At 42.2% G+C, this 24,720-nt stretch overlaps 1 protein-coding gene across 1 annotated transcript in view; it reads right to left on the bottom strand.

The window, feature by feature from the left end:
* Positions 1–24,029, bottom strand: part of ABCA1 (ATP binding cassette subfamily A member 1) — a 128,961-nt gene extending 104,932 nt beyond the window's left edge. The window contains exons 1-2 of the mRNA XM_063081514.1: positions 23,812–24,029; positions 3,113–3,286 (exon numbers count right to left, since the gene is read on the bottom strand). Coding sequence (XP_062937584.1) covers positions 3,113–3,178 — 66 coding nt within the window. The 5' untranslated portion in view covers positions 3,179–3,286; positions 23,812–24,029. The remainder of the gene's footprint in view (positions 1–3,112; positions 3,287–23,811) is intronic.
* Positions 24,030–24,720: the final 691 nt, after the last annotated feature.

Below are 24,720 nucleotides of genomic sequence, written 5' to 3'. Positions count from 1 at the left end.
CCACCAGGAGATTTGTTCTGGTGCTGCATTCATGACTGACCCACTGCGCCCCTCTGAGCCTCAGTTTCATGAACTGTACAAGGGGTAGGCCAGATCTTTCCAGCTCTGAAAATCTACACATCTGTGCCCTGAAATAAACCACCTTTCTTTCTGAGTCAGCAAAATACATTTCCTTTAGAGATCAGGAAGAGAGGTAACAAAAACAGGCTGGCAGGCAATGGTGCAGCATCTAGAAAAAGCCTTTTTTGTGTCAGGGTGTTGTGTCCCTAATTCCTCCTTCAACAAGAACTCTGCCACAGGCTACAAATTGCCTTTGACTAAGCCTGCCTCTCTCTCTGATCCTGCCACTTTTAAACCATAAGCAATGCTGAGCAAGAATCAACAAGCTCAAGACCAGTGGAGACCAGCCCAGTCTGGATGACCTAACCCCATATCTTGCTCCAGGACCTTGTGCTCCTGACTACTTTCCTGGCTGAGCACAGAAACCCTGTTCCATGCCATTTCTCAACATCCAAGATGGGCACTGCTCTGCAGCTGCAAAGAATTTGGGGGAGGGAAGAAAAGTCACTGTGATGGTCTGGCCTGAGTCTCAGAGACCTCAGCCTCTGGTCCCAGCTCAGTTGCTGGTTGGATGAGGTAGGAAAAATACCTCCCCTGCTATGGGCCTCAGCTTTCTCACCTGTAAAATCAGAGTTAGGACTAGACTCCCTCAGAGCCCTGCTTTCACTGCTGAGATGTTACAATTCTTTCCAATATTTACTAATGGACAAACCACGGCAAAGACAATTTCTCACCAAGGGGGTTACTGCTACCAGGATGAGATGAGGCAGGGGACCTGAATCACACAGTAGCTAAGAAATGAGGATAAGGACAAAACATATAGGACCTGGGAACACCAGGATCTGGGAACTACCACAGGAGGTGGGGGGAAATCAAGGAAGAAGACACTTCAAGATTTTGAGATGGAGGACAGAAAAGATAATGTTAGTACTGAACAGCAATTTCATACAGTGATTTACAGTACCAACCCTGGCGTCAGATTAGCTGGATTTGAAACCTACTTATGCTCCTTATTAGCAGTGTGGACCTCAGACAAATTACTTAACTTCTCCGTGTATTAAGTTCCCCAGGAAATAACAGTACTTCATGGGGACTTAAGAGGAATAATCCAGTTCATAATGCATTTACTGCCTAGCACATGGAAACTCATCCTAAATGGGGGGTTTTTGGTGTTCATATAATATCATGTTCTATATTTTACTACTATTATGGAAACAAATAGGATACAGATTCTAGTCTCTTACTAAGGGCTTTGAGATTCAGGTTCCCCATCTGTAACATATGAGGCTGAACAAAACCAGCATTTCTCAAACTAGAATCTGTACACATATTGTTGAGGGATTATATATGTGAGTTCTCCATGAGGGTGTTGAACATTTTGTGTTTTCATTTCGATGGTCATCTAAACAAATTCTAGTAAACATATCTGGATTTTCTGAATGCTTTTTTTAAAGCTAAGTTCTGGCACAAAATTTCAAAGCCCAAGTTTATATTTGTGTTTGTGAATGTGTTGGCACCAGTATAATCGTAGCAGACTAATGAGAAAGAAACAGAGGCAGACTCTATTTAGGAATGATGAGACTGGACTAAATGAAAGCCAAATGACACCAAATCAAGGCTGTCTAAGTAGAAAATGGATGGAGAATTGAATCATTAGCACAGAGTAACACAGACCGGCCAAACTCAAATGGATCACCACTAGAGCATTCACTACCATTTTCACATTGCCCCTTGTAATTTGGTTTCAGCTAAAAAGCATTAGCTGTCTCATCACATTTATGACGTGAATTTGAATTATATTGGTTGTTCAATTTTGTTTGTACTTACTTTGTAAATATGTATGGGTCACAGAGTTGTACAATAGCCTGTAAGTATAAGGGGTTTATATCTAGTTTTACATGTGTCCTATTTAAGTAACATAATAAAAAAGAAATTTAGTGAACACAAGGATACCTTGATATTTTCATTCTTTTAAAGAAGGTCAGGGCCGAGCCCGTGGCGCACTCGGGAGAGTGCCACTCTGGGAGTGTAGTGACGCTCCCGCCGTGGGTTCGGATCCTATATGGGAATGGCCGGTGCACTCACTGGCTGAGTGCAGGTCACGAAAAAATTAAAAAAAAATAAAAATAAAAATAAAATAAAAATAAAAAAAAATAAAGAAAGTCAAAGCATTATTCTAGTTGGAGAAACACTGAATTAAATTCTCTCCAAGGTCCCTTATAGCTCTGTGAGTCTCAGAAAGACAATCATTTTGATTACAGACGTGTCGAGCTTCATTAAGACAGCCAAGTGGAGATGGAGGCTTAGAAGTCAGGAATAAAGGCAGGACAGGAAACAGATTTAGAAACTATGAAGAGGTGCAGCTAAACCTAGAGGACTAGATGGGATCTCGAAGGGTGTTCAGAGACAGAGAAGGAAAGAGCTAACATCTGAGCTTCAGGGAGTTCACCCTGACCTAGAGCCCTCACACTCCTCTGTGGAAAAACACCATTCACCTGTGCATTAAAGATGATCTTCTCGGGATTACTCAAAGCATTATTGCCCCATCTGGGAAGTGAACGGATTAGAACCTTTCACAGAAATAAAACAAGTCTCAGTCATTATATCCCTCCAAGTCTATAATCAAAGCTGTAAGGAGGGAGTCTGAACTGACCCCAAAAGATCCAGGCACTGACCTCTAAGAGCTGGGCCATTAACTTATTTCACTCCCAACTCCCATTGGTGCCTTTGGAGAGCCAGGTGGCTCCCAGGGCTGCAGCAAAAGGAAAGAGTCAGGTAGTCGGAGGAAAATCTGTGCCAAGTTCCAGAGGTCAGAACTCATATCTGGGTGCCAACATAAGCCAAAGATAGCATTTCTGCCTGGTTATAAATCTGCCCTCTATGATAAGCCATAGGGCCATATCAGAATCACACAGTCCTGCATCCACAAGAGCCAGATTCATTCAATCACTGCATGAAAACCAAGAGAATTCCCTTTCCTCCCTCCTCCAATCTCCACCTCAAAGCCATGAAGAAAAGCACAGGAGAACCCCCCTAAGAAACCCAAGCTTACTGTTTGTCTTCTTCTGAAAGTGAGGTTCTTCCACAGCAGCAACCTCAACTGAGGCCAATAAGCCATGTTACTTCAGCTGGCACCCACAGCAGCCTGTGTGTGGCTCGTGTGGCTCAGGAGCCCGTGGAGGCAGTGGCCGGAGCTCACAGCAGGGACACTGTGGCTGGTCATTAACTGAAAGATAAAGCAGAAGGGGAGAGAGCCATTAGTGATTGCGGCAAAGCATACGCCAGTGAGGGCTGTTGCTCCAGCCCTCTCACCTGAGCCCTCCAACACCCAGGTCTGCATTGTAACTGCTCCTCGGTGGGTCAGGAGTCCCCAACTTCCAGCCTCAGCATTCACCAGCAAATATGGCTTAGGGAGGTTTTCTGGTGGCAGCCTGGGAGCTAATCATTATGGTGCTAGTCATTTCAGCTCCCTTGGTGTGATCATTTGGGAATACAAAAGGCACTTATGAAAACAAACTTGAGTGAGCAATTTTAGGTGGCAGAAATATGAAGGATGTGCTGAATGGCATATTGGAATTCCAGAGACCTGCCTCTCTTCGCTAAGAAAGTGCCCCTCCTGACATAAAATGTCAGCAGCATTTATAAATTTTGCCTCGAGCCTGGAGTGACTTACGCTATTCCCTGAAATTTGCTGCAGACTAAATTTTCATCTGGCCACAAAGTTGGGTCCTTCTAATGATAAATGGCACCATCAATAAAGCAGTGTCCAAATTTAGAAAGCCACAGCCATGTTAGGTGACCAGGAGTAAACCCCAAGGAAATACCACCAAAACCTGGCTGCCAGGTAATTAGAACAACCCTAGCACTGTGTCTCTGTGGAAAGAAAACAATATCCCATGGAGAAACAGTCTGCTAAGGCAGGCACGGCACAGCATCTGTGAAACTGACAAGCTCCCACATCAGGACAAATGCATACTTCCAGCCTTGCTCTACCTGCACCTGAACACATGGCCTAGCTACTCCTTGTCAGGTGGTACAGGTGCCTCCTTGGAGGACTGTTTTGCCATGCTGGAGCAAGAAGGTGTTCTCATGTACATGGGATACAACATTCTGTGTGTCCCAGCTGCCCACCTAACAGCTGTATTTACATAATGCTGGAATAATCCCAAATAGTCACACTAAAGTTAAAGCTGGGGAATGGACGGAAAATGAAAACTGGAAGATGGGAGGGATACACAGATTAAAGCTAGGTCCTGTTGGCACTTGTAGTCATGAACCCTCAGTAAAAGCAGAAACCACCTTTATTTAGTGAATAGCTCAGTTAATCACTGCAGCGTCTAGTGGAATAGGGGTAAGTGAGACATTAGGGATGAGAAACAAGCAGCAAAAGGAGCTGTAATAACCACTGATGTAGTAACCACTGATGGGTACAAACCAAGTACAGGGCTAAACATCTGCGAGTCCAAATGAGATCTTAATGCAGAGGTCAACCTCTGGTAGGATATTACCCCTTTGACTCCCTCCCCACTTGGGTTAAAAACTTCTAGAAAAGAAGCTGAAGGGAATATGCAGTTTCTGAGATGAAGGAACAACCTACCTTTATATATTCTAATTCATTCATTGACAATCCCATAAATCAGGAATTCTTCTGAAGGAGACAAGCCTTAGGACCTTTTTCTTTTCTTTATCATTTGCTCAGCAAACCTCTAAGAGGACAAAGACCTCCAAAGTTTCTCACTCCAAAACAAGGAAGAGTTAAGCTGGCACTGCATCAATGTGCACTTCATTGTTTAAAGATGACAACTGGCATCACAGCACTGAGAGCAGAATGGCACTGTGAGACACATGCTTGTAATCCCACACTGTTTTATAAGCAGCTTAGGATAGGGTGTGCATTCCAGATACACTGAAATAAATAATTAGCTAGATTTTTCTCATGCACAATCTGCTTTCCAGGAATCAGTTGATTTAGAAGCTAAATGAATCTTTTCAGATCCCCAAGGTAACATTGAGGAGGCTGGGACACACATTTCCCATTACAAAAGGAAAACTGACTTAACAGAAAGAGCCCAAATATGAGTTAGCCCCAGCTTCCCAAACACATGTCCTTGGCCAAGGCATTATGCTCTCTGAACATCGATTTCCTCATTATAAAATGGGGATGACAACACCTACACTGTGTGGTGTTCTAAGGATGAAATGAGACGATATAAGTCTGCAACACAGTACATGGCATAATGCAAGTGCCAAAGAAATGAGTTCCCTTCTCTCCAGTTATCTTTCTCCACTCTATCAGTACCCTCTAGCAGAGAGACGGTTACATCCTGTCCAAACAGGACATTCCATTATTTCTAGCAAGTCCGTCCTGGATTTCTGGAAAGGTAGGAGGGGCAAAGTAGGAAGAATGAAATCTGAATAGCCTAGTGATGGAGTCCCTGAGGCCAAGTCCAAGTACAGCATTGCCTCCCATAAACCCTGAGTGGAGAAACTCAGAGAAAGAGAAAATACCTCTACAGAACATTCATGAGAAGACAAGAGAAAGGCCAGGAGGAGTTTTCTCAGAGAGCATTTTCCTGCAAGTAAAGTTTCTGGGTCTTCAAACATGGGTTCTGACCCAGCGACCTTCCAGGAGAGACACTGAGAAGGTTAGTTAGCAAGAAGTAGTCCAGAGCAGTGGTAGAAAGTTCTGCCCTGACTTGGCTGACTGCAAATAGGCAAGCTCCCTGCCTCAGTTCCTCCCGCCCACGTTGGCATTGTCCTGACCTCCTGCACAATTCCCTCCCACAGTTTCAGAACAGCATGATCAATGCTGAGAGCAATGCTGTCCACAGTGGAGGGTTTGGCAATGCCCAAGCCCTTCTGCTCGGGTAACTGAAGCCAAAGGGACATTTCCACATTAGTTTTGCAAGGAGGTGAACAAACAAATCGAATCTAGGCGGGGGGAAAAAAAGGCAATACTATGTCCTAGATTTCTCAATGCTTCAAAGCACTTCTGCCCTCATACACTTTTCCAGTTACTGGCTGGAAGGGATCGTACTTCAGAATCATCGCCAGTCAGTAGGCCACTCTCAGCCTGCTCCTGGGTGACTGCAACAACTCCTTCACTGAGCTCCCTGCCTCCAGTCTTACCCCTTTCCCATCCATCTGCCACAGAGCACCCAAAGTTATCTTATTAAACCAAATATCCGAATATGCCACTTGCCCACTTAAAACTCTTCACTACCTCCTCGCCACTCTGAGGATAGAGTTCAATCCTCATCAACGTTTACCTGGCCTCCCTGCTGGGACTCCAGCCTCCTCTCTCACCACCGCCCACCTGCTAAGCAATGCCCTGGAGAAGAATAGTCTGCCCTCCGTATCCATGGGTTCCACATCCATGGATTCAACCTAACACGGGTTGAAAATAGTCGAAAAAAGAAATTGCATCTGTATTGAACATGTACAGACTTTTTTTCCTTGTCATTTTTCCCTAAACAATACAGCATAACAACTATTTACATAGCATTTTCATTGTGTTAGGAATTATAAGTAATCTAGAAATGATTTAAAGTATCCAGGAAGATGTATATAGGTTATATGCAAACACTATGCTGTTTTATATTAGGGAATTGAGCATGCCTGGATTTTGGTATCAATGGGAGGTTTTTGAGCTAATCCCCTGGAGATACAGAGGGACATCTGTACTTACAGGCTCTGAAGGTGCTGCACTCTCTCCAACCACAGGGACCTAACTGGCTGTTCCCTTCTTTGACCTGCAACACTTTCTCCAGCACTGTTAGCCTGGCTAACTCCTCAATCTTAGGTCTCTACTTAGCTGTCATTTCCCCAGGAGTCCTTTTCTGCTCACCTCCCCTGCACTCACACCTGGGTTAGGAGCCCTTCCTAGGTGCTCCTATGGCAGACTCTGTTTTCCCTTGCACGATATCTCCCACCTTCTGAGTCAGGGCAGGGATCATTCCTGTTTCCTTCATCACTATTTTGCCTGGTATGCAAAATAGTACAGGCTTGTAGTAAACACTCAGGGAATTTTTGCTTAATTAATCAACTAAGAGATGGACATGAGACATAGGGTCTCAGAATTCAATGGTGGTGGCATTCCTAGGCTTATGGTAATTGATTTCTCAAGCGTCATTAACTGATTCAGGCAAACTGTCCCCAGAGAGGGAGCACTGTGTTCAGCAGGCTTCCACCACACCCTGGAGAGGGTCACAAAGGCCTGCTGAGCTTCCCAGGTGACTCCTGGGGCATCCAGGAAAATGTAATTGAATCTACGTCTGCTTCCCATAAACACCAGGCTAGCTAAGGACCAAGCAGCCCTCCCAAGGCCAGCGGGGCCATGAAATTGGCTTTCTGCCAAGCCTCATGCTTAAGTCCTCGGACACTCTCTCTGGGTTTTGTCATCAATCACCCAGGTGGTGGATCACCTCTTGCCAAAATTGGATAATTTCCATGCCGCAACCCCGTTTTGTACAGTACAGACCTGGCAGAAGAGACTGCTCAAACCTTTGACCAATTTTTTTTTAGAAATTTTCACTTCAAATGCCACTGATATTTTAAAGTTATTTATATCTACAGAATACAACAAACTGCTAAAATATAATCTTCACAAATAAGCAAAAGTACTCAACATCATCAGTTGTGGAGAAATGCAAAACCACAATGAGATACTGCTATGCACCCACTAAATTACAAAATTAAAAAATGCTAGCAAGTATGTAGAACAACTGGAACTCAATACACAGACTGTGGAGATGGAGAGGGGAAAAGCCACTTTGGAAAATAGTTGGCAGCTTCTTGTAAAGTTACACATACCCATGTGATATGGCCCAGCCTTCCCATCCTAGGTATTGGCCCCAAAGAAATGAGAGCATGTGTCCACATAAAGACCTGTATGTGAATACTTATAGAAGCATTATACAGAATAGCCAAAAACTGGGAACAACCCCCATGTCCATCAATTGGTGAAGAAATAAAAATGGAACACTACTTAGCAATAAAAAGGAACAAACTACTGATACAACAACATGAATGAATCTCAAAAGCCTTTTGCTAAGAGAAATAAGCCAGACACAAAAGACTACCTACTATATGACTCCATTTATATGACATTTTGGAAAAGGGAAAAGAATAGGGACAGAAATCAGTTCCGTGGTTGCCAGTGGTTGTGGTTAGGGGACAGGAAAGACTGCAAAGCAACGTGGAAATATTCTATACATTATGATCAGCATGGTAGTTCACAACCGTATGCATTTGTCAACTCATCAAACCATACATTTAAAAAGGATAAATTTTACTGTATGAAAATTTCATGTTAATAAATGCTGACCCCCCCCAAAATCTGTCTTCTATTATAATAATTAGCATATCCCACAAGTAAAACTATGCCTTGGAAGCTCTAAGAACTACATGATTCAAAGCCTGATTACTGTGCAATCCCCTTGGAAGGGGAATAGTAGATGAGCATTCATCATCACTTACTAATTCCACAAACAACTGCAGCCTTAATTCTGCACAACTCCCATTAGCCACACAAATACTTATGGAGGGCCTAGCCTGTGCCAGATGCTGTTGCAGACCCTGAAGATTTGGCCAACAATGGTGGAGGCCCTGCTTTCACGGGGCTTCTACTCTATCAGAGGAGGTGGAAAACAGATAAATAACAGCAGGTTGTTAAGGTGGTGGGTGGTAGGAACAATGAAGAAAAATAAAGCAGAGTAAGCGGACAGAGAGTGACAGGAGAGGAAGAAACTCCTTTTGTCTTTATGACAATGAAGAAATAGAGTGGACCAGCCACCAAGCCACTTTTTTCATTTTTCCCTAAACCAAAACTTGGAACGCCAGACAGACAGGGTGATGTTGGTAAAAGAAAAAAGAAAATACATACAGGTTCCCAGAAAACTTGTTGGGAAGGGGGAAAGGTCCCTTCCTCACCAAAACATTTTGCCCTTTTGAGCTTGACACATACATTTCAAAGAGAGATGAGAAAAGAAAACTATGAAAAAGAAAGGAGGAGAGAGGAAGATGTGCTAAAAAGAAGAGGAGGAGGATTTCTTTCCCATTTGGTGCAGCCAAAAGAAAAACAGGAACTCCTTCCCGTGACTGCTTCTATCCTTCTACAGCATTAAATCTGTCTACGGAAATGTAGTGAGGAAAACAAGGGCTGGTGTTTGCACTGCTACCAGAAACTGTTTGTTTTGCAGTAACGAAAGGGTTGCCTGGTCTTTTTCCTTCCTGCAAGAACACTGCGGCACATGAGCTTTAGTGCTAGGCCCCCACCGAAGGGTGCAAGTCAATCCACACACCTTAGCTAGGGCATGTTCCAGAAGAGCGAGGTCTCCAGGCAGGGACCACACAAGTGCCATGTCTCACTGGGACAGAGAAGTTGGCCTTCTGGGCAGGAGAGGAGAGACCTTCACAAGGCCATACTCCATTTGATTGTGTAGTAATAAACAGGGTCCCATGGGATTTTGGAAAGTCACTCCCACCACACCCCTGCTGCAATCTTATAGAGAAGCTGAGGTCCCCAAAAAGCAACTGACTTGCCCAGACTTAGAGCTGGCTCCCAGGTTTCTCAAGAAACACCTTTCTCAACAACCATTACATGCCCCTTCCCACTAAGCTATTTCTCCTACGACTCTGTTCTTCTGAACACATTTCTCTTACAAGTTCTAGACAAATAGTTCACATACCTGGCATGTGCAGTCGGCAACTGATTTTCATCTTTCAGAAACAGTAGTTATACAACAGCTATTTCTCTAAACTTTAAATAAACAAATGTGTGTGTGTGTGTGGGTGTATTCTGCTTTAATAAACAAATTTCCAGTTCCCAGAAGTGAGATGGAAGTTCAAATTTCTGACAACAGCTATCAGTATCTCTCTTGATAAAATTGTCTCTAGAAGTCATTTTGTTAATTGCAGTAAAATCGATCATGAACATTTATATATTTACAGTGCTCTAGATGCCTTATGTCAATAAACAGGTAGCCAACAAACTAGCAAGCCAAGGAGGGAGATTTAACTACTCAAAGAGGTAGATTTAACTAACCAAGGAGGTAGATTTAACTAACCAAGGAGGTAGATTTAACTAACCAAGGAGGTAGATTTAAATATATCAGACAGGAACTGAAAATGTGTTGGTGCTAAAGTGAAACTGATTGTCTATTCAAATGACGTTGATACAAAAGCAAGACACAGATGTGAGTCACATGTCTCATCTCCAGAGAGATGTGCAGGGTCTTGTAACACTAGGACAGAAAATTTGTAAGCCTGATAGAGCATGCTCGCTTTGGAAAAGATCTGTTCTCTAATTGCCTCTCTAAGCAAAGGTCTCTGGTTTGGGAGCCACATTCAGGGAAAAGCCTAATGAAGTTACTGAAGGCCAGAGGACGGCTGGAACAGCCTCACTGCACCCATGATTGAAGACAGGACCTGGCTGCTGTGGGGGTGGGGGGGATTCTGAATCATCCTGTGATTTCTCCCAGGCTGACCCATCAGCTTTATTGAAACTGAAGCTAATTTCACTGACTCAGTTTAACTTTTCTGGCCTCCAGATGCTACTGAGCTGTCTATTCTCAAGGTCATACTTGCTAGTGTCCCTTAAACTGCACCCCCTTGTTCTCCCCCAACCATCTCGTGGACCCACAATTCCAATGAAACTGCCCTTAGTTTAGAGAGGCCTGCAGAGGGGCCATGGACTAGTGCTCAGCCACTGCTGAAATTGTGTTCCTACTTAAAATGTAACATTTTAATACTCAATCTTGAGAAGACAAAAGAGGTAAGAAATACTCCAAGGTAAAAGTCGAGGATACAGTGAAGTCATTCTATTATTCCAGAAGAATTATACCATTCTAGAAGACACTCTGCCATCACACTGCCCATTTAAGAATTTATAGATCAGATGAATTTATCAATTTCAACAATGCATCATACTTAATCAATTATTAGAAACAATAAAATTATAGATAACTGCATACCCTTCTTTCACCCGGAATACATATTCACTTTCCTAGACAAAATTATTTGCTAATAGCCAATTTTCAAAATGAGAGCTATGAAATGAATACATAAAAATTGAATGAAGAAATCCAAGAATAGCACACAAATCTGTAAGTACCCTTTGAGAAGCATAATTCCTCATGTTGTCAACAATTCTATTTTAAAGGAGACCCTATAGGTTTAAATCTATTTCCATCATGTCACTGATACTTAGGCAACCAAAAATCCTATTTATCTCCTTCAACATTCCACTTGCTACCACCTAAACAGTCCCAGAACTTCTAAAACTCTAAAGAGCTAGGATTTCTGAAAGCAGATCTGTCCTGTACCCAAATCCTTGTTTCATCATTGTAGAATCGTGCAGAAATTCTAACAAAATGTTAGAGACAGGCCCTCTTCCCCTGCTGACTTCCACTAAACAAACACAGAGCGACCTTCAAAGGAAAACTTCAGCAAACAATACAACTATTTGCTTTTTCCTTGGTCAGGGGTATGAAACACATAGGAATAAAAACCTTTCCCCCAGAAAGGAAATCAACTTGTAAACACTGTTTGTTATAGGGAAAAAAATCAAATTTTTTCAACAACAATCATAATGCCAGAATAAGAGGGACCTGAAGGGAAGGGACTATTGGTCAAAAACACTCTGGGCTCCAGAAATACAAACAAGCAAGCCTCCATCAGCAATCTTTTATTTGGAGAAAAATCTTGATTGGATAATGCTCCCTGCTGTTGTATTAGGATTTTTAAAGTGAATTTTAGGAGAAATAGTTTAAGCACTGTATCAACAAAAAAAAAAAATTTTTTTTTTTCCGCTTACATCTCTGAAGGGTTACCTTCAGGCAATCTTCTCCCAGCCTTAAGGATCTATATTTATGAAAGTATTTAAAGGATTTGGGAGACAGACAAACCCAAATCTTTCACTGTCTTTCCTTTCCTTTGGGCCTATTCTACTATGCAGCAAACTCCCCAAATCCTTAACGCATTTGTTTTCTTGAATTAACTGGTCCAGTAGGAAGAGAAGAGGTTTTGGAGTCAGAGAAAGCTGGGTGTGAATCCTGACTCTGCTACTCACCAGTTCTGGGACTCTAGGGACTCTGGGCCCCTGTATCCTCTCCATAAAATAGAGCTAATAATATATATAAAACATTTATGCAATCCTTGGAGCAAAGTCAGTACACAGTAGCTGTTATAATGATCAGTGCTGCCGACTTCACACAGTAAAGCATCCACCAAGGGTGGAGGGCACAGAGTGGGTGGTTTATTAAAGGAATCGCTCTTTGTCCACAGAGACACTATTTCCCCCAAGGGCTATTCCACAGCACACTGGAGCCCTCTCCAGTGCCTAGCTCATTGAGAGAGGTGAAAGTGTTACCCTGCTATTCTGGTGCCACTTCTGGCCACCCCTTTTGGGAGTTTCCACCACTCACTTTTACTATTCTCCCCACACTCTCAAGGAGGTCAGGTCCTATTTTCCACAGCACACTGCCACCTTCCTACAAGTGGCACCTGGCTCAGTTTTCCTGACCACCCCATTTCCTCCAGCCTGTATGTCAATTACCTGTTACAAATCTGGGCCTTAAAATTCCACTGTCTTTCCAGCTCTACCTACAATCTTCTCCGGTGTACCAACTTATCAGGTGGTCCCTGCTAAATTGTAAGATGTGTGCAGCAAGCTAATATGTCTCAACATCTTATTCTCCACACTGAGCCCAGGATGACCTGGTGCTCCATAAACACTTGTAGAATGAAGGCCTCTGAAGTAAAACCTCAGGGATGAGAAAAGATAGTTAAAGCAGATTTACTCCAGTAATAAATCAGAAATTTCATTGAAAGTAAAGGTTCAGGTAGTCCAAACCCATGACAAAATTTCTGGCTGTGGGCAAAGAAACACCGAGTTCAGGTGAGAGTGCATTTAACTTGATTCTCCTCAAAGCCTGTCTAATATGTTGGGAAGGACATTCATTTTCATTAACTTCATGTGAGCAAGAAAGAATCTGTAGTTTGCCAGGCTGAGGTTCTAGAACCCCTGCAAATATGTCAGCTAACAAGTTCCATAGGGGCTCAACCCAGAATACAAGACTGTCAGCCTTGGTCATGAGCCTTGGACTCTAAACCTAAAGGCTCAGGTCAAGAACTCACTCAACAAAGTCTACTGACATTTGGATACAAGTTTTCCACCTTCACACTTTATTCCCTTTACTTTTGCCAAACTGAATTATCCAATCTCCACATTCTTGACCAGTTCTATTCATAGAGTACGTGACCAACACTGGCAGCCTTACCCAGAGCATCCTTCCACCAGCCAGCTCTTGTGCCACCAGTGCTGGCATATGTCATGTGTCTGAGACACCACCTCTGTTCTGAAGCCCAGCAAGGGCCAGCTCCCTAGGTAAGTGAGAGTTTAATCAGGGTCCCAGGGCAGGCACAGAGGCACGGGGTGTAAGTCCTGCCCCCCAAACCTTTTACTAAACCCCTTCACTAGAATAACCAAACAAATCACTTTGCTGGCTGCCTCACTAAATTAAGAAAAGAAAGAGGAGTGAGATCTCAAGTTTAAATCCACATATTTGTGATTCTAAAAACAAAAACTTAAGGGTGTTAGCCCCCCCTTTTTTTTTTAATACCAGCAACATGAACTCTATTATTTGAGGTCTGGGAGGATTCTAACAAAGGAAATAGGTCTGTATTATTACAATATTATCAGGATTCTGAGTATTCCTTATACAAAGCACTACTCTCATTAAGATTTTTACAAATCAAATAATCTGTGTGCCAAAGAAAAAAGTACTCAAGGAAAAATGGAACTAAATTGTTGAGTGGAACTTCTGGTAGCCTCCTTTTTCCAACTGTAGTTTTAGGTGGTATTCAAGAATTCACACAATCTAATCCCCCCAAGCAACAATGTTCTAGCTGTCTACATCAGATGAGAGCCAATGTCCCCAAATGGAGCTCTGCCTGAGGACTGAGTGCCCTGCTCTCTCTGCAAGCCCCAGGGGTACATCCACTCCCTTAATGGAAGCCATTCAAACCAAGTTTCAGAAAACCCTCCATTTGCTCTGCAAAGGAGAAAGCCATGCTGTGATCATGTGAAATGTGAATGGAGTTGTAAACTGGAAAATGACACTAATTCTACTACATTTGCAAATCCTGCGACAAGACTGACAAGTAAATAAATACTACTTGACCAATGGTTTTCTTTACCTTGAACTCAAGTTCCTTACTATAATTAACACAATCATTAAAGTAAAAAAAGAAAAAACAAAAACCTTCATTGAATCACAGTTAATTCACAATTAATTTAATTTTAGCTGCCAAAAATTAGCAATCAAGTTTTATATTTTTGCATAAAGAAACAGTGCCTAGAAACCCTCTGCATTCAAGATTTCTGTAGAAATTGCCTTCCGATTTGAACTCAGAACCAAAGAGCAATTCCATTTGAAAAAACCCTTAAGATTCAAATTGGACCAACAGGTGAAAAAAAATAAATAAATGAGGCCAACTCAACACTTAAGTATTCAGCGTCCATTCTAAGCTAAAAAGAGTAGAGTTTGATAGACACAACTTCTTATTTTGTTCTCAAGGGTGAAAAAGATAACCCTAAATTCTGGTACAGTAGAAAGAATGATGGATTAAAGAGGCAAGAGACTAAGATTTTAATTTCCAGCGAATGAGAGCTGGACAGCAAATTTGGGCAAGCCATTCTACCATTTTGGGCCACAGAACAGAAAACAAGTTTTCATCATGAAGAGGCTACAGTAGATGACCTTCTGAGTCTTAAAAAACTGCCTGGAGCTTGGGTGTCCAGTAGTCGGGGAAAATATATCACAAAGAGTATGAGAAACCATACCACTAGACCCCAACATCAAAAATATGTTTCTACTTTGTCACAGGGATGCTGGCAGGGGTGCAAACTGGTACATTTTGACAGCTAATAGTAAAGTGCTATGGGAGCCCAGAGGACAGAGAGAGCAGTCCCTAAGGCCTAGAAAAAGTGTTCTGGAGGAGGTAGCATAAGAAACTCAGCAAGACTTGAGTCTGAATCCCTGCCTCTGCCATTAGCCAAACATGTGAACCATGAGCAGATCATTTAACTTATATACAATGTCAACCTTTCCCCAAATGTGGGAGAGTTACACAAGATGAATGTAAGTGGTACTTAGAGGATTTTAGGAGATGGACGGTCACAGTATTAAACACTAAATCACATAATGAAAAACTTTTGTTCTTTTCAGCACTGTTAGTCTTTATAAAAACTTTTTTCCCTCCAAAATTTTTATTACATTGAGAAAGTCTTCGTTTAGTCTTCTCTTCAAAGCCTCTTTAACCCTTGCTAATTTCCCTTTTTACAATGTGACAGCAAGCCTCAGAGTCAGCTAGTACCTCTGAAAAACAATTGTTTATTTTATAGAGTGTAACAAACATAATTTGTTTTCATTCTAATTATTTTTTAAATTAGCCTTCTATTTATAACTGACACTGGTTTTCAACTTATAGGACCAATAGAAGGTTAATTTTAAAAATATAATGATGATCACTAAAATGTGAGTCAATTTAAATAACATGCGCAGGCTTATATGCTGCCTATCTCTGGATTAAGGTGAAGATTAAATGAGATAATGTATGGGAAACCCAAGCCATGGTTGGTGGGTAAAATGTCAGTCGCTGAGGAATATGAGTAGAAGGTACAGTGTGAATAAGAAAACATGGAAGGTGAATGTGAGATTCCAGAACAACAGGAAGCCAAATAATAGCAGGAAGGAGTTCTTACAGAAGTCAGAGAAAAGATGAAAAACTTTGGAAATTTTTCACAGGAATTTAATTTAACAGTTATAGAGCCATACTACGTGCCAATCACTCTGGTGTGAAAACAAGGTGTAGTACCTTTGAGTATGCCTCTTATAGTCCAGGACAAAGCTGTCAAAATCGGTCAGAGTCTTATTTCAAAGAGCCTTGAATGCCCAGCTAAACAGATCATTCATGGTGGCAGATCTTTAAACTCTTTTGATATTTGTTCAGTACCTAGTGCTTTACATGGTACGTGGTGTTTAATAAATATTTGCTGAACAAATCTCAGTTTTATAGCATTGTTTGTATATTAGCATATTTAATTTTGAAATATATATATACATTGTTGTTGTTGCTATTAATATTGTATCTTCCTCTTCCTTCCTTCTCCCAGTATCAGAGATCAACCTCACCCCAGCTAAGGTAAACCCTGCCACCTCCAGCCCCAGGCCCTGTGTCTAGGACTGAAGAAGGGTCTGCGGGTCAATCTAAGCTCACAGGTCTGGGCCTTTGCTTTCTTTCTGTCTTTCTAAAGAAACTGCTGCTTGCATCAGTACTGCCTTTACGCCAAACTTGGATTATCTAAATACCAGATCCAGTCCATTTCAAGCTGCCATCCTCCAAGGACTTGCTTCTTCAAGAAAACAAGCTTGGTTTGACTCTTAGCAAAAACAATTATTCCCAACCTGGCACCCTACAAGAACTTTGCAAATAAGAGTGAACAGGGGTATGACACCCAAACAACTTCTTAGCAGCTCCTTACCCTTCCCCACCTCTGTCCTGAAGCCTCTTGCTCCTTTTTTTCTCCTTCCTTTCTTTCTTCCTTCCATTCCTAATCTGTTATGATGTCTAAAACAACAAATTCAGGACAATGCTTTACAAAGCTTTGTGTCTTACCCACCTACCCCCACTGAAGATCTTCCAAGATATTTAAAAACATCCTTATAAGGTATAGTCCAATTCTCATCCTAGAGTGGGTACCAGCACTCTCTTCTTGAAGGATGAATGAGTCTTAGGAGTTGGTTAGCTTTTTTTTTTTTTTTTGGATCACATATTGGCTTAACAGGACTCCACTATAAGTATAAGAAGTAAAACCTATACCCAAAATGGAGATGTCCAAGATGGAAAGTACCAAATGAATGTATTTTACTTCAGACAGATTTTCCAAATTGTGGGTCAGAAGCAAGAACAATGTCTCACTAAATCATGTTTGCTCTATTGAAATTTATTGAAATGAACTGACTTCTCCTTCCTTTGCATTTCAGATGGAATCCCCGTCTGGTTCTATGATTTAAGTCTTCATCCACCCAATGCAGACAAATAGGCAATTTCAACACCATTCTCTCCTTTACCTCCCTTTTCTCCCATCATTTCCTCTCTTCCATCATCACTCTCATCAGGACTGCTCTGATGCATTCCCTGGATGTTTCTTCCCTACCTCTCAAAATCCACATGATTTGTTACTCTAATGCTCAGTACATTCCCCCAGAACACATCTTTGAATGGCTCTAATCAAAAAATCACCTTCCTCCTAAATAAAGACTTGGAGTTAAGAAGACATAAAAGTTTGGAGGGCTCCTTAAAAATCATGTACGTTCACTCTATAGACCAATAACCTAAATTTCAGAAAAGCAAAATGACTTGCTTAAGGCCACATGCCTCCTCAGTGGGTTTGTGGGCATTCATGAATACTCTGTAATTATATGTAAAAATTGGAGTATAGGGGCCCATGGGTATTTTTTTTTTTTTTTTTGAAGAGAGAATCCATAGTTTTAACATATCCTCAAGAAAGTCAACAATCCCCTCCCCAAAAATGAGAACCCCTGATAATTATATGTATATATTTTTAAAAGTTGAACTAAAATCTAATTGTTCCAAGTTTGAACAGTAATATGAATTAGTGATCTAGTGTAAGGGTGGAACCTAATTCCATAACCATCACTTGTCATCTATTTTTTTCCATGTCTGGGATATCAATGCAAGTAAGATAGGATAAAAACAACTTGAGGCAGAAGTAAACTAAAAATCAGACTTGCTTTTAAAATCACTGAAAACACAAGTATGAAATAAGTAGCCCCATATGCCAAGCATTATATGCTTTACATTACACACATACACACACACAACTATTTTATAGATGAGGAAACTGAGGGAAAGAGAGATTTGACAACTTGCCTAATATCAGATGTCCATTATGGACAGGACCAGAATTCCAATCTATGTTAATTTCACTCTTTTTCACTAATATCTGCACATATACTTCAAGATATCCTGATACTTATGATGTTCTATTTACTTATCTAGGAAGAACTAAATAAAGACTCTAAAGGTAGCTTCAAGGAAGTCTTTCATAAATGAATTGACTATTAGAAAATTCCTCCTAGGAAATGTCATATACTAAATACAAGTTTTCATAAAACATCTTGACTTTAAGATGAGCCAGATAAAATGCTTTACTTCCAAATGCTTCTTGGAAGTTGGATTTGGCATAGAAAACACTGCAGAGTTTTAAACAAACACCAAAAAAAAAAAAAAAAAAATAGTATAAAAGAATAGATCCAATGCATGAGGTTATTCTGTTCTTAAAAAACATGTTTAAATCTCTAAATTACTTATCTCATTCTTAGTGAGTTATCTCATTCTTAGTAATAAATTAGAAATTATAAATAAATTAATTAACATACAACTCAAAATACTTGAATGTGGAATGTCATAGACTAGAGCATTTTCTCAAGTCACAGCTGCTTCAAGAGGGGAAATGAAACTGAGTGAAACAGACTTGTTTGTGCTCCAAACAGTAATCTGACCTGAATAGCTTAAGTATGCACTAAAATTTCCCAATCTATCATAAACCTTAACTACAATTATTTCCCATATAATTCTATTTCCCATGCTTTTCTATGATTATCCCATCATCTTAAATAGTCTGTTAGAATACAGGAAGCAAACATGAGGTTCCCATTCTCTTTGTTGGACTTGTTTAAGTCAGCATTTATTAAACCCCTACCATATTAAAAGGGATGAATCAAGGCCTGGGGAGAATGAATCAAAGACCTTCCTCTAGAGAAGCATACGCTCAAGAGGAAGGGAAACAAATGTGTAGTATAATAAAAAAACAAAATTAAATACATGGCATTAATAGTGCCATAATACAAGTCCTATGGGAGAAAAAATAAGGGGATGATTCATTTTAACTCAGTATCGGAAGGAAGGAGGGGATCCAGAAGAGTTTCATGAGAAGGTACCATTTCAATCAGATCTTACAGTAAGTTTGCAAAGGCTAGAGGGGTTTTTTGGGGGGTGAGGAATGTAGTTTTTGTTTGTTTTCACTGAAACATTACTGATTATACATATTCATGGAGTACAGAGTTATATTTCAATACACGTATACAATGCGTGATGATCAAATCCGAGGGTTTTGTACCTCAGTTCTTTTTCAAAATGGAAAAAGACAGGATTTCAAACTTTGTTTTAGGAACCAAGTCTGATGTTCCTCTGTTGTTAGAATAAATGCTCTTTGCTTGAATACAGTTTATGGTCTCAAAGGAATGCAGAGTAACTGAAAGCCCTCCTAGGAAAGCAATTTTACATACAAGATGTTCACTCTGGTTTCAGGTATTTCTAAAATGTACCTTTCTAATAACATCTATGCTGGTTACCTATTCAGGAAACAATTTTCAGGTGAAAATACCCAAATGAAAAGAGAAAACTACCTTTGGCCTTTTGCTAGTACGTTATTTGTCAAAACTTTGCTATTTTGATGAAAGCCTCATCCTGAGATCAGTAAATTCATGGAAGCCAAACTGCCTGGGGTGCAACCTCAGCTCCACTATTTACAGACTCTATAATCGGCCTACTTAACCTGTCTATATACCTCAGTTTCTCTGTCTCTAAAGATACTAACAGTACCTATCTCATGTGGTTCTTGTGAGAATGAACTGAGTTATTACACGTAAAATGCTTAAAACAACATTCATCACACAGTAAGTCAACAGTAAATGTTAACTATTTTTTTTACCAAAAAGTGTTTCCTAAGAGTTTATTTCTAATTTGCTACACCAATTAATAAGAAAAGTAGTATATTGTCCTATTTCACTTTTATGAGGCAGACTTTGAAACTGTACTTACTTTCAGAGAAACATACCTTAAGAAAAGGCTAAATTTGATTTCTAGGCAGTAACAGCAGTAACAGAAAAATAGCTCATTTCTTAAGGTCCACAACAGAGTAGGACAAGCAGGGATCATATTATTTTATAACCAACAAAAAAAATTCACCAGAGTTGGGGTTAACAGATAAACTAACAGTTCTCTTCCTTTTTTCTTTTATTCCTTGTACTTTTACGGCCAAATACTCTATCATTCCGTTTCCTAAAAATCACACAGAAAAACAGTCTGAGATCACAGACCTGCTCACAAATATTTGACTGAAGCAATAGTATAGTTTCCATTTTAAACCAAGTTAAAAAACTAGAATTGAGCAAATTTTATCTGTTCTTTCCATGATGTTGCAATCGCTATGCAACCAAGGTCTCAACAAGCTGAAGAGAATCGGGCTGGCCAACTCAGAGCAACAAGGGAAATATTATACAGGCTCTAGATTCTGGTAAGGACTATAGCAGATGAATGTACAGAACACAGTGAGCATTGCTGGCAAGTTCCCTTGCTTGTGGCAGCTGAAATGTACCACTTCATCAATTAGCGTGGGAGTTAAAGAACTCTGGAACTTTCTGGCTGGGTTCAAATCTTATCTCTGCCACTTGCAAGGTGTATGGACTGGGACAAATTAGTTACGCTCTCAGTTTCTTAATCTGTAAAATAGGGATAATAAATAGCCTTGTTGCGAAGATTAAATGAGTTAGAATTTGAAAAGCATTTAGAACAATACTTGGCACACAATGTTACATAAGTGTTTATCAAACATTGCAATAACTTTGGCACTCATGGTAACTTCCGCTTGCAGATATGAAGATGGTCTCAGTTTTAGTGTAGGTCCTCTCCCAGCATAGTTAAATAAAGTAAGTGTTCAGAAAGATCTTTTAAAATTTGATACTGGAGTAAATGACTATAAGCAGCATTATAATTATATTATTTCTTTAATATCTAGATGGTAAATAAAAATATATTTGGATTTAAGAGTATTTTTAAAATGTAAAAACCACATGCATTTTGGCATTTTCTAGATATCCAAAAGGCTTATAATTAAAAAGAGTTTAAGGCAATGTCTATTTAATTATTTTAGGAGCTAAAAATTGAAATAGCAAAGATGTTAATTTGTGGTCATTACAAATATAACATATGCATCCTGGTTTATGGGAGAGAAAATCCCTAAAAAAACTAAAAAATAAAAACAGATTTAAATGGAAAAATATTCCAACTCCTCGCCACATAAGGTTAGTACTACAGAAGATAATAAACAAAGCTGAGTTGCTGAGTTTCATTCAGTTTAATTCATTTTTAATAATGTTTGTTCTGAGTCTTCCTTGAGCAGAGGTTGAAAACAACCAAGCCCTAATCACTCTTTTCTAATCCTAGATAGACTAAATGCATTGTCTCATATGAGCTATAAATATGCTCTAAGTCAAAATGAGTCCAGAGTCCATTATAGACTTGCATTTAGATATCAATCAAAATATTTATAAGGGTTGAGATTTCACATGCTTATCTGCAGGGGAGATATACATATCACATGTGTCCAAGCCACAGTCTGATACATCATTCTCCAACACCATGCTGGTGCTTCTAAAGGGACTCATGCATTACTCTGTCTACAGTAGCAATTCTCATCCCTTAAATGGATTGTGGTCATCATGAAGGCTAGAGACCCTCTTTCCTGCTCCCTCTGATTCTATCGCTTGTTCTCAAGTAGATATTGATTTGCTGCGTATCCAATGTTTTTCCAAAAACTCCTATCATGAATTATTTTAATGGTTTATGGGAGCACTTGGGAAACAGGCTTATAATGGAAACTTCTTTCATACTTGGTAGAAGTTCTACTCAGGAATCTTCTCCACACTTTCACACTTTGATGTCAGAGAAGTTTCCCAAGAGAATGAGATGAACAACAGAAAGTCTCTATTATTTGTGGTAGCTTCTATTATTTGACAAAAATACGCTGAAATAAAAGGGAAGAGGAAAAAATAAGTAGTTTTTTCGTCACTGTTTAAGTTTTGTCTGAAAAGAAGATCAAAACTTGGGTTTGGGTTCCAAGCTATTGTAAAGAAAACCACTAAAACTCTGCTGTTGAACTTGGGGCAAATTTTTGGTGCCCTTTGAGGGAGGCAGGGATTGGGCCATTGAGGGAAAGAAACTTGCTGATTTTCATCACCAAGGAAGTTTTTTTAAAATACCAAATTTGGGGCCGGCCCGTGGCTCACTCCGGAGAGAATGGTGCTGATAACACCAAGGCCACGGGTTCGGATCCCATATAGGGATGGCCGGTTAGCCCACTTGGGAGAGCGTGGTGCTGACAACACCAAGTCAAGGGTTAAGATCCCCTTACAGGTCATCTTAAAAAAAAAAAAAAAAAAATCTGTCCTCTATTTTATGAATGTATGTACCACCCGCTCCCTTTGCGAGGTGTCATTGAAAAGTCTTGGGTTTTAAAAGCTTATGGTATCAATGCTGCAAAACACGAAAGCCAATTACTTTTAATGCCAGACACTTAACTTCTTTTTCTTTTTCTTTCTTTGTTCATTTTTAATCCTATTTCTTCCCTTCTTTCTGATAAGTGCTTTAAAAAAAGAGAGAGAGAGAGGCACGTATAGACAACCCTGACACTGGCCGCCACCCCGAGAACCTTCTCTCCGATTTAGCAGCGGCGTGGGAGACAAGAAACACGCTAACAAAAAACAACCAGACAGGCTTTTGCCCGAACCCCCAGGGTTCCTCCCAGTCTGCAACCACCGCTCTTCACAGGATTCACAGTCGGAACGAGCGAGCGACACACACGCCTCTCGGCGTCCTGCCCCACTGCCTGCACCCGGCCGGTTCCTACGCCACCCGGCCAGGAGGCGCTGCGGGCCAGTCTCCGGGGGCCACCGCAGCCGGCGCCCAGCCCCCCGCCCTCACGGCGGAGCCCAGCCCAGCCGCGAGCTCCGAGTCGCGCGCCGCCCGCCGGGGTTACTCCCGGTCATTCGGCTGCACCACCTCCCTCCTGCTTCCCCATCCGTGCCCGGCCTGAAGCTGCCCCAAGAGACGAGCAGCAAAGGGCAGGAAGATGGGGCGGAGGGAGACGTGGGCACTCCAGCCCCGAGAGTCCGCAGCCTCTCCTAAGTCTTCCCTATTTAAAAGTGACAAAACTCGTCCCCCGGCTGCACCAGGGACAACAGCTCGGGTGTGACAACAGCACGGACACAGTAGACAGACACCCAGGCAGGTCAAACAAAGCCCCGAGGCCTCACGCGAGCAACAGCACAACGGACCTGGTTTGGGACACTCCTACTTGAGTTCTAGGGGAACAAGGACGCGCCGCTCCACTTGGGGGGCGCACGGAGCGGACCTCCAGGTCCGAGCCCAACTCAAGCCAGCTTCTTAAGAACGCAATGGGGACTCGGAGCTAGGATTCGTCCCGGTGTGTGCCGGCCGGCCCGCAACCAGAGGGGTTTCCAGCCGGCTCGGCGCCTGCGAACAAAGGGAAGCGCTCGCAGCCACAGCTGCCACTCTCCCCACCCGCCCGCGGCGCCCTCGGCACCCGCGACCCCACGGCGCCCGAGGGACTGCGCCCGAGTCTCCCCACCCAGAGATGCTCCCCGGGCTCCACGGCCGCGCGAGCCCCGAGCGCAGCGTCCCGGGGTCGCCAGAGCCCGTCCTAGGACATCCTCTCCCCATGTACGCGCCTCCGACCCCAGCTGGGTTGCAGGAGGTGGGGAAGTGCGGGTCCGGACCTAAATCCCCGAAACCGAGCGCTTCCCAAAGCCTCCTCGGTGCCGAACAAAACCAAAACGCCCAAGCCACTGGAGAGCCTCTTACCTGCTTTCCACTTTGTGTTTGCGTCTCTTTCCTCCAGCCTTCGACAGACCCTTCCGAAGGAGATGAGAAAACAGGAGCAAAGCGCTCCAAGAAATTGGCTCTGCTGGCGTGGGTCCTCGGCTGCCCCTGCCCTGCCCACCCGCGCCGGGGGAGAGAGAAGTCGGCTCAGCTCGCTCGGCCCCGACCCCGCTCACTCTCTCTCGGAATCAAGGGTTTTTTGCCGAGACTAGTTCCTTTTATAGATTCTGCTGCACCGAGCGCCGGGGTTACTATCGGTCAAAGCCTGTTCTCTCCCTCTTCCCCCGCCCCCTGCCCGGCCTCTGTTTATGTAGTTCAGTCACTCAGCAGAAAGCACGTGGAGCCGCGGCCCGCCCCTTAAACGGGCGACGTTCCCCCACTCCCCGCGGGGTTGAGGGCAGGGGGTGCAGGGTGCTGCAGGCCTCATGGGGTCCGCGCCCCGATGTCCGCGGCCCCTGTCCCCGCCCCGGCCAGCCTAGGGCCAGCGGGACACGCGGGGCTTGGGGCTGCGCCGGAGATTACCTAGTCCACTTTCCGGGCAGACAGTGCACTAGTGGAAATTGATTCCTATAAACCCGTGCTTTCTGCATTTTTTTTTTTTTTCCTTTGTTAGTTTAGTAAGTCGGAGGGATTGGGGGAGAGAGAGCCCGAGGCTGCAAGCCCTCAGCAAGCCAACCCTGTTGTCTTTATTTCCTCTCGGAGATGTAGAGTAGGGGGAAGACGCACGGCCCTCTGACCGGCTGTTTTTGTTTTCCACCACATACCTTGACTTTGGTTTAGACAGGCAACCTCCTGCCTTTCAGATTCCCAGCCTGGGCCCCCTAGACCCCTTAGAGGACCAGGGAAGAGCGTCTTGCTCCTTCTCTTCGTAAATTGGGAGGAGGAGGGAGG

Source organism: Cynocephalus volans, chromosome 17 (genome assembly GCF_027409185.1).
Source record: "Cynocephalus volans isolate mCynVol1 chromosome 17, mCynVol1.pri, whole genome shotgun sequence".
Taxonomy (NCBI): Eukaryota; Metazoa; Chordata; class Mammalia; order Dermoptera; family Cynocephalidae; genus Cynocephalus; species Cynocephalus volans.
Note: the sequence above shows the minus strand (reverse complement) of the source record. Positions and strands in the feature narration are given on the sequence as shown.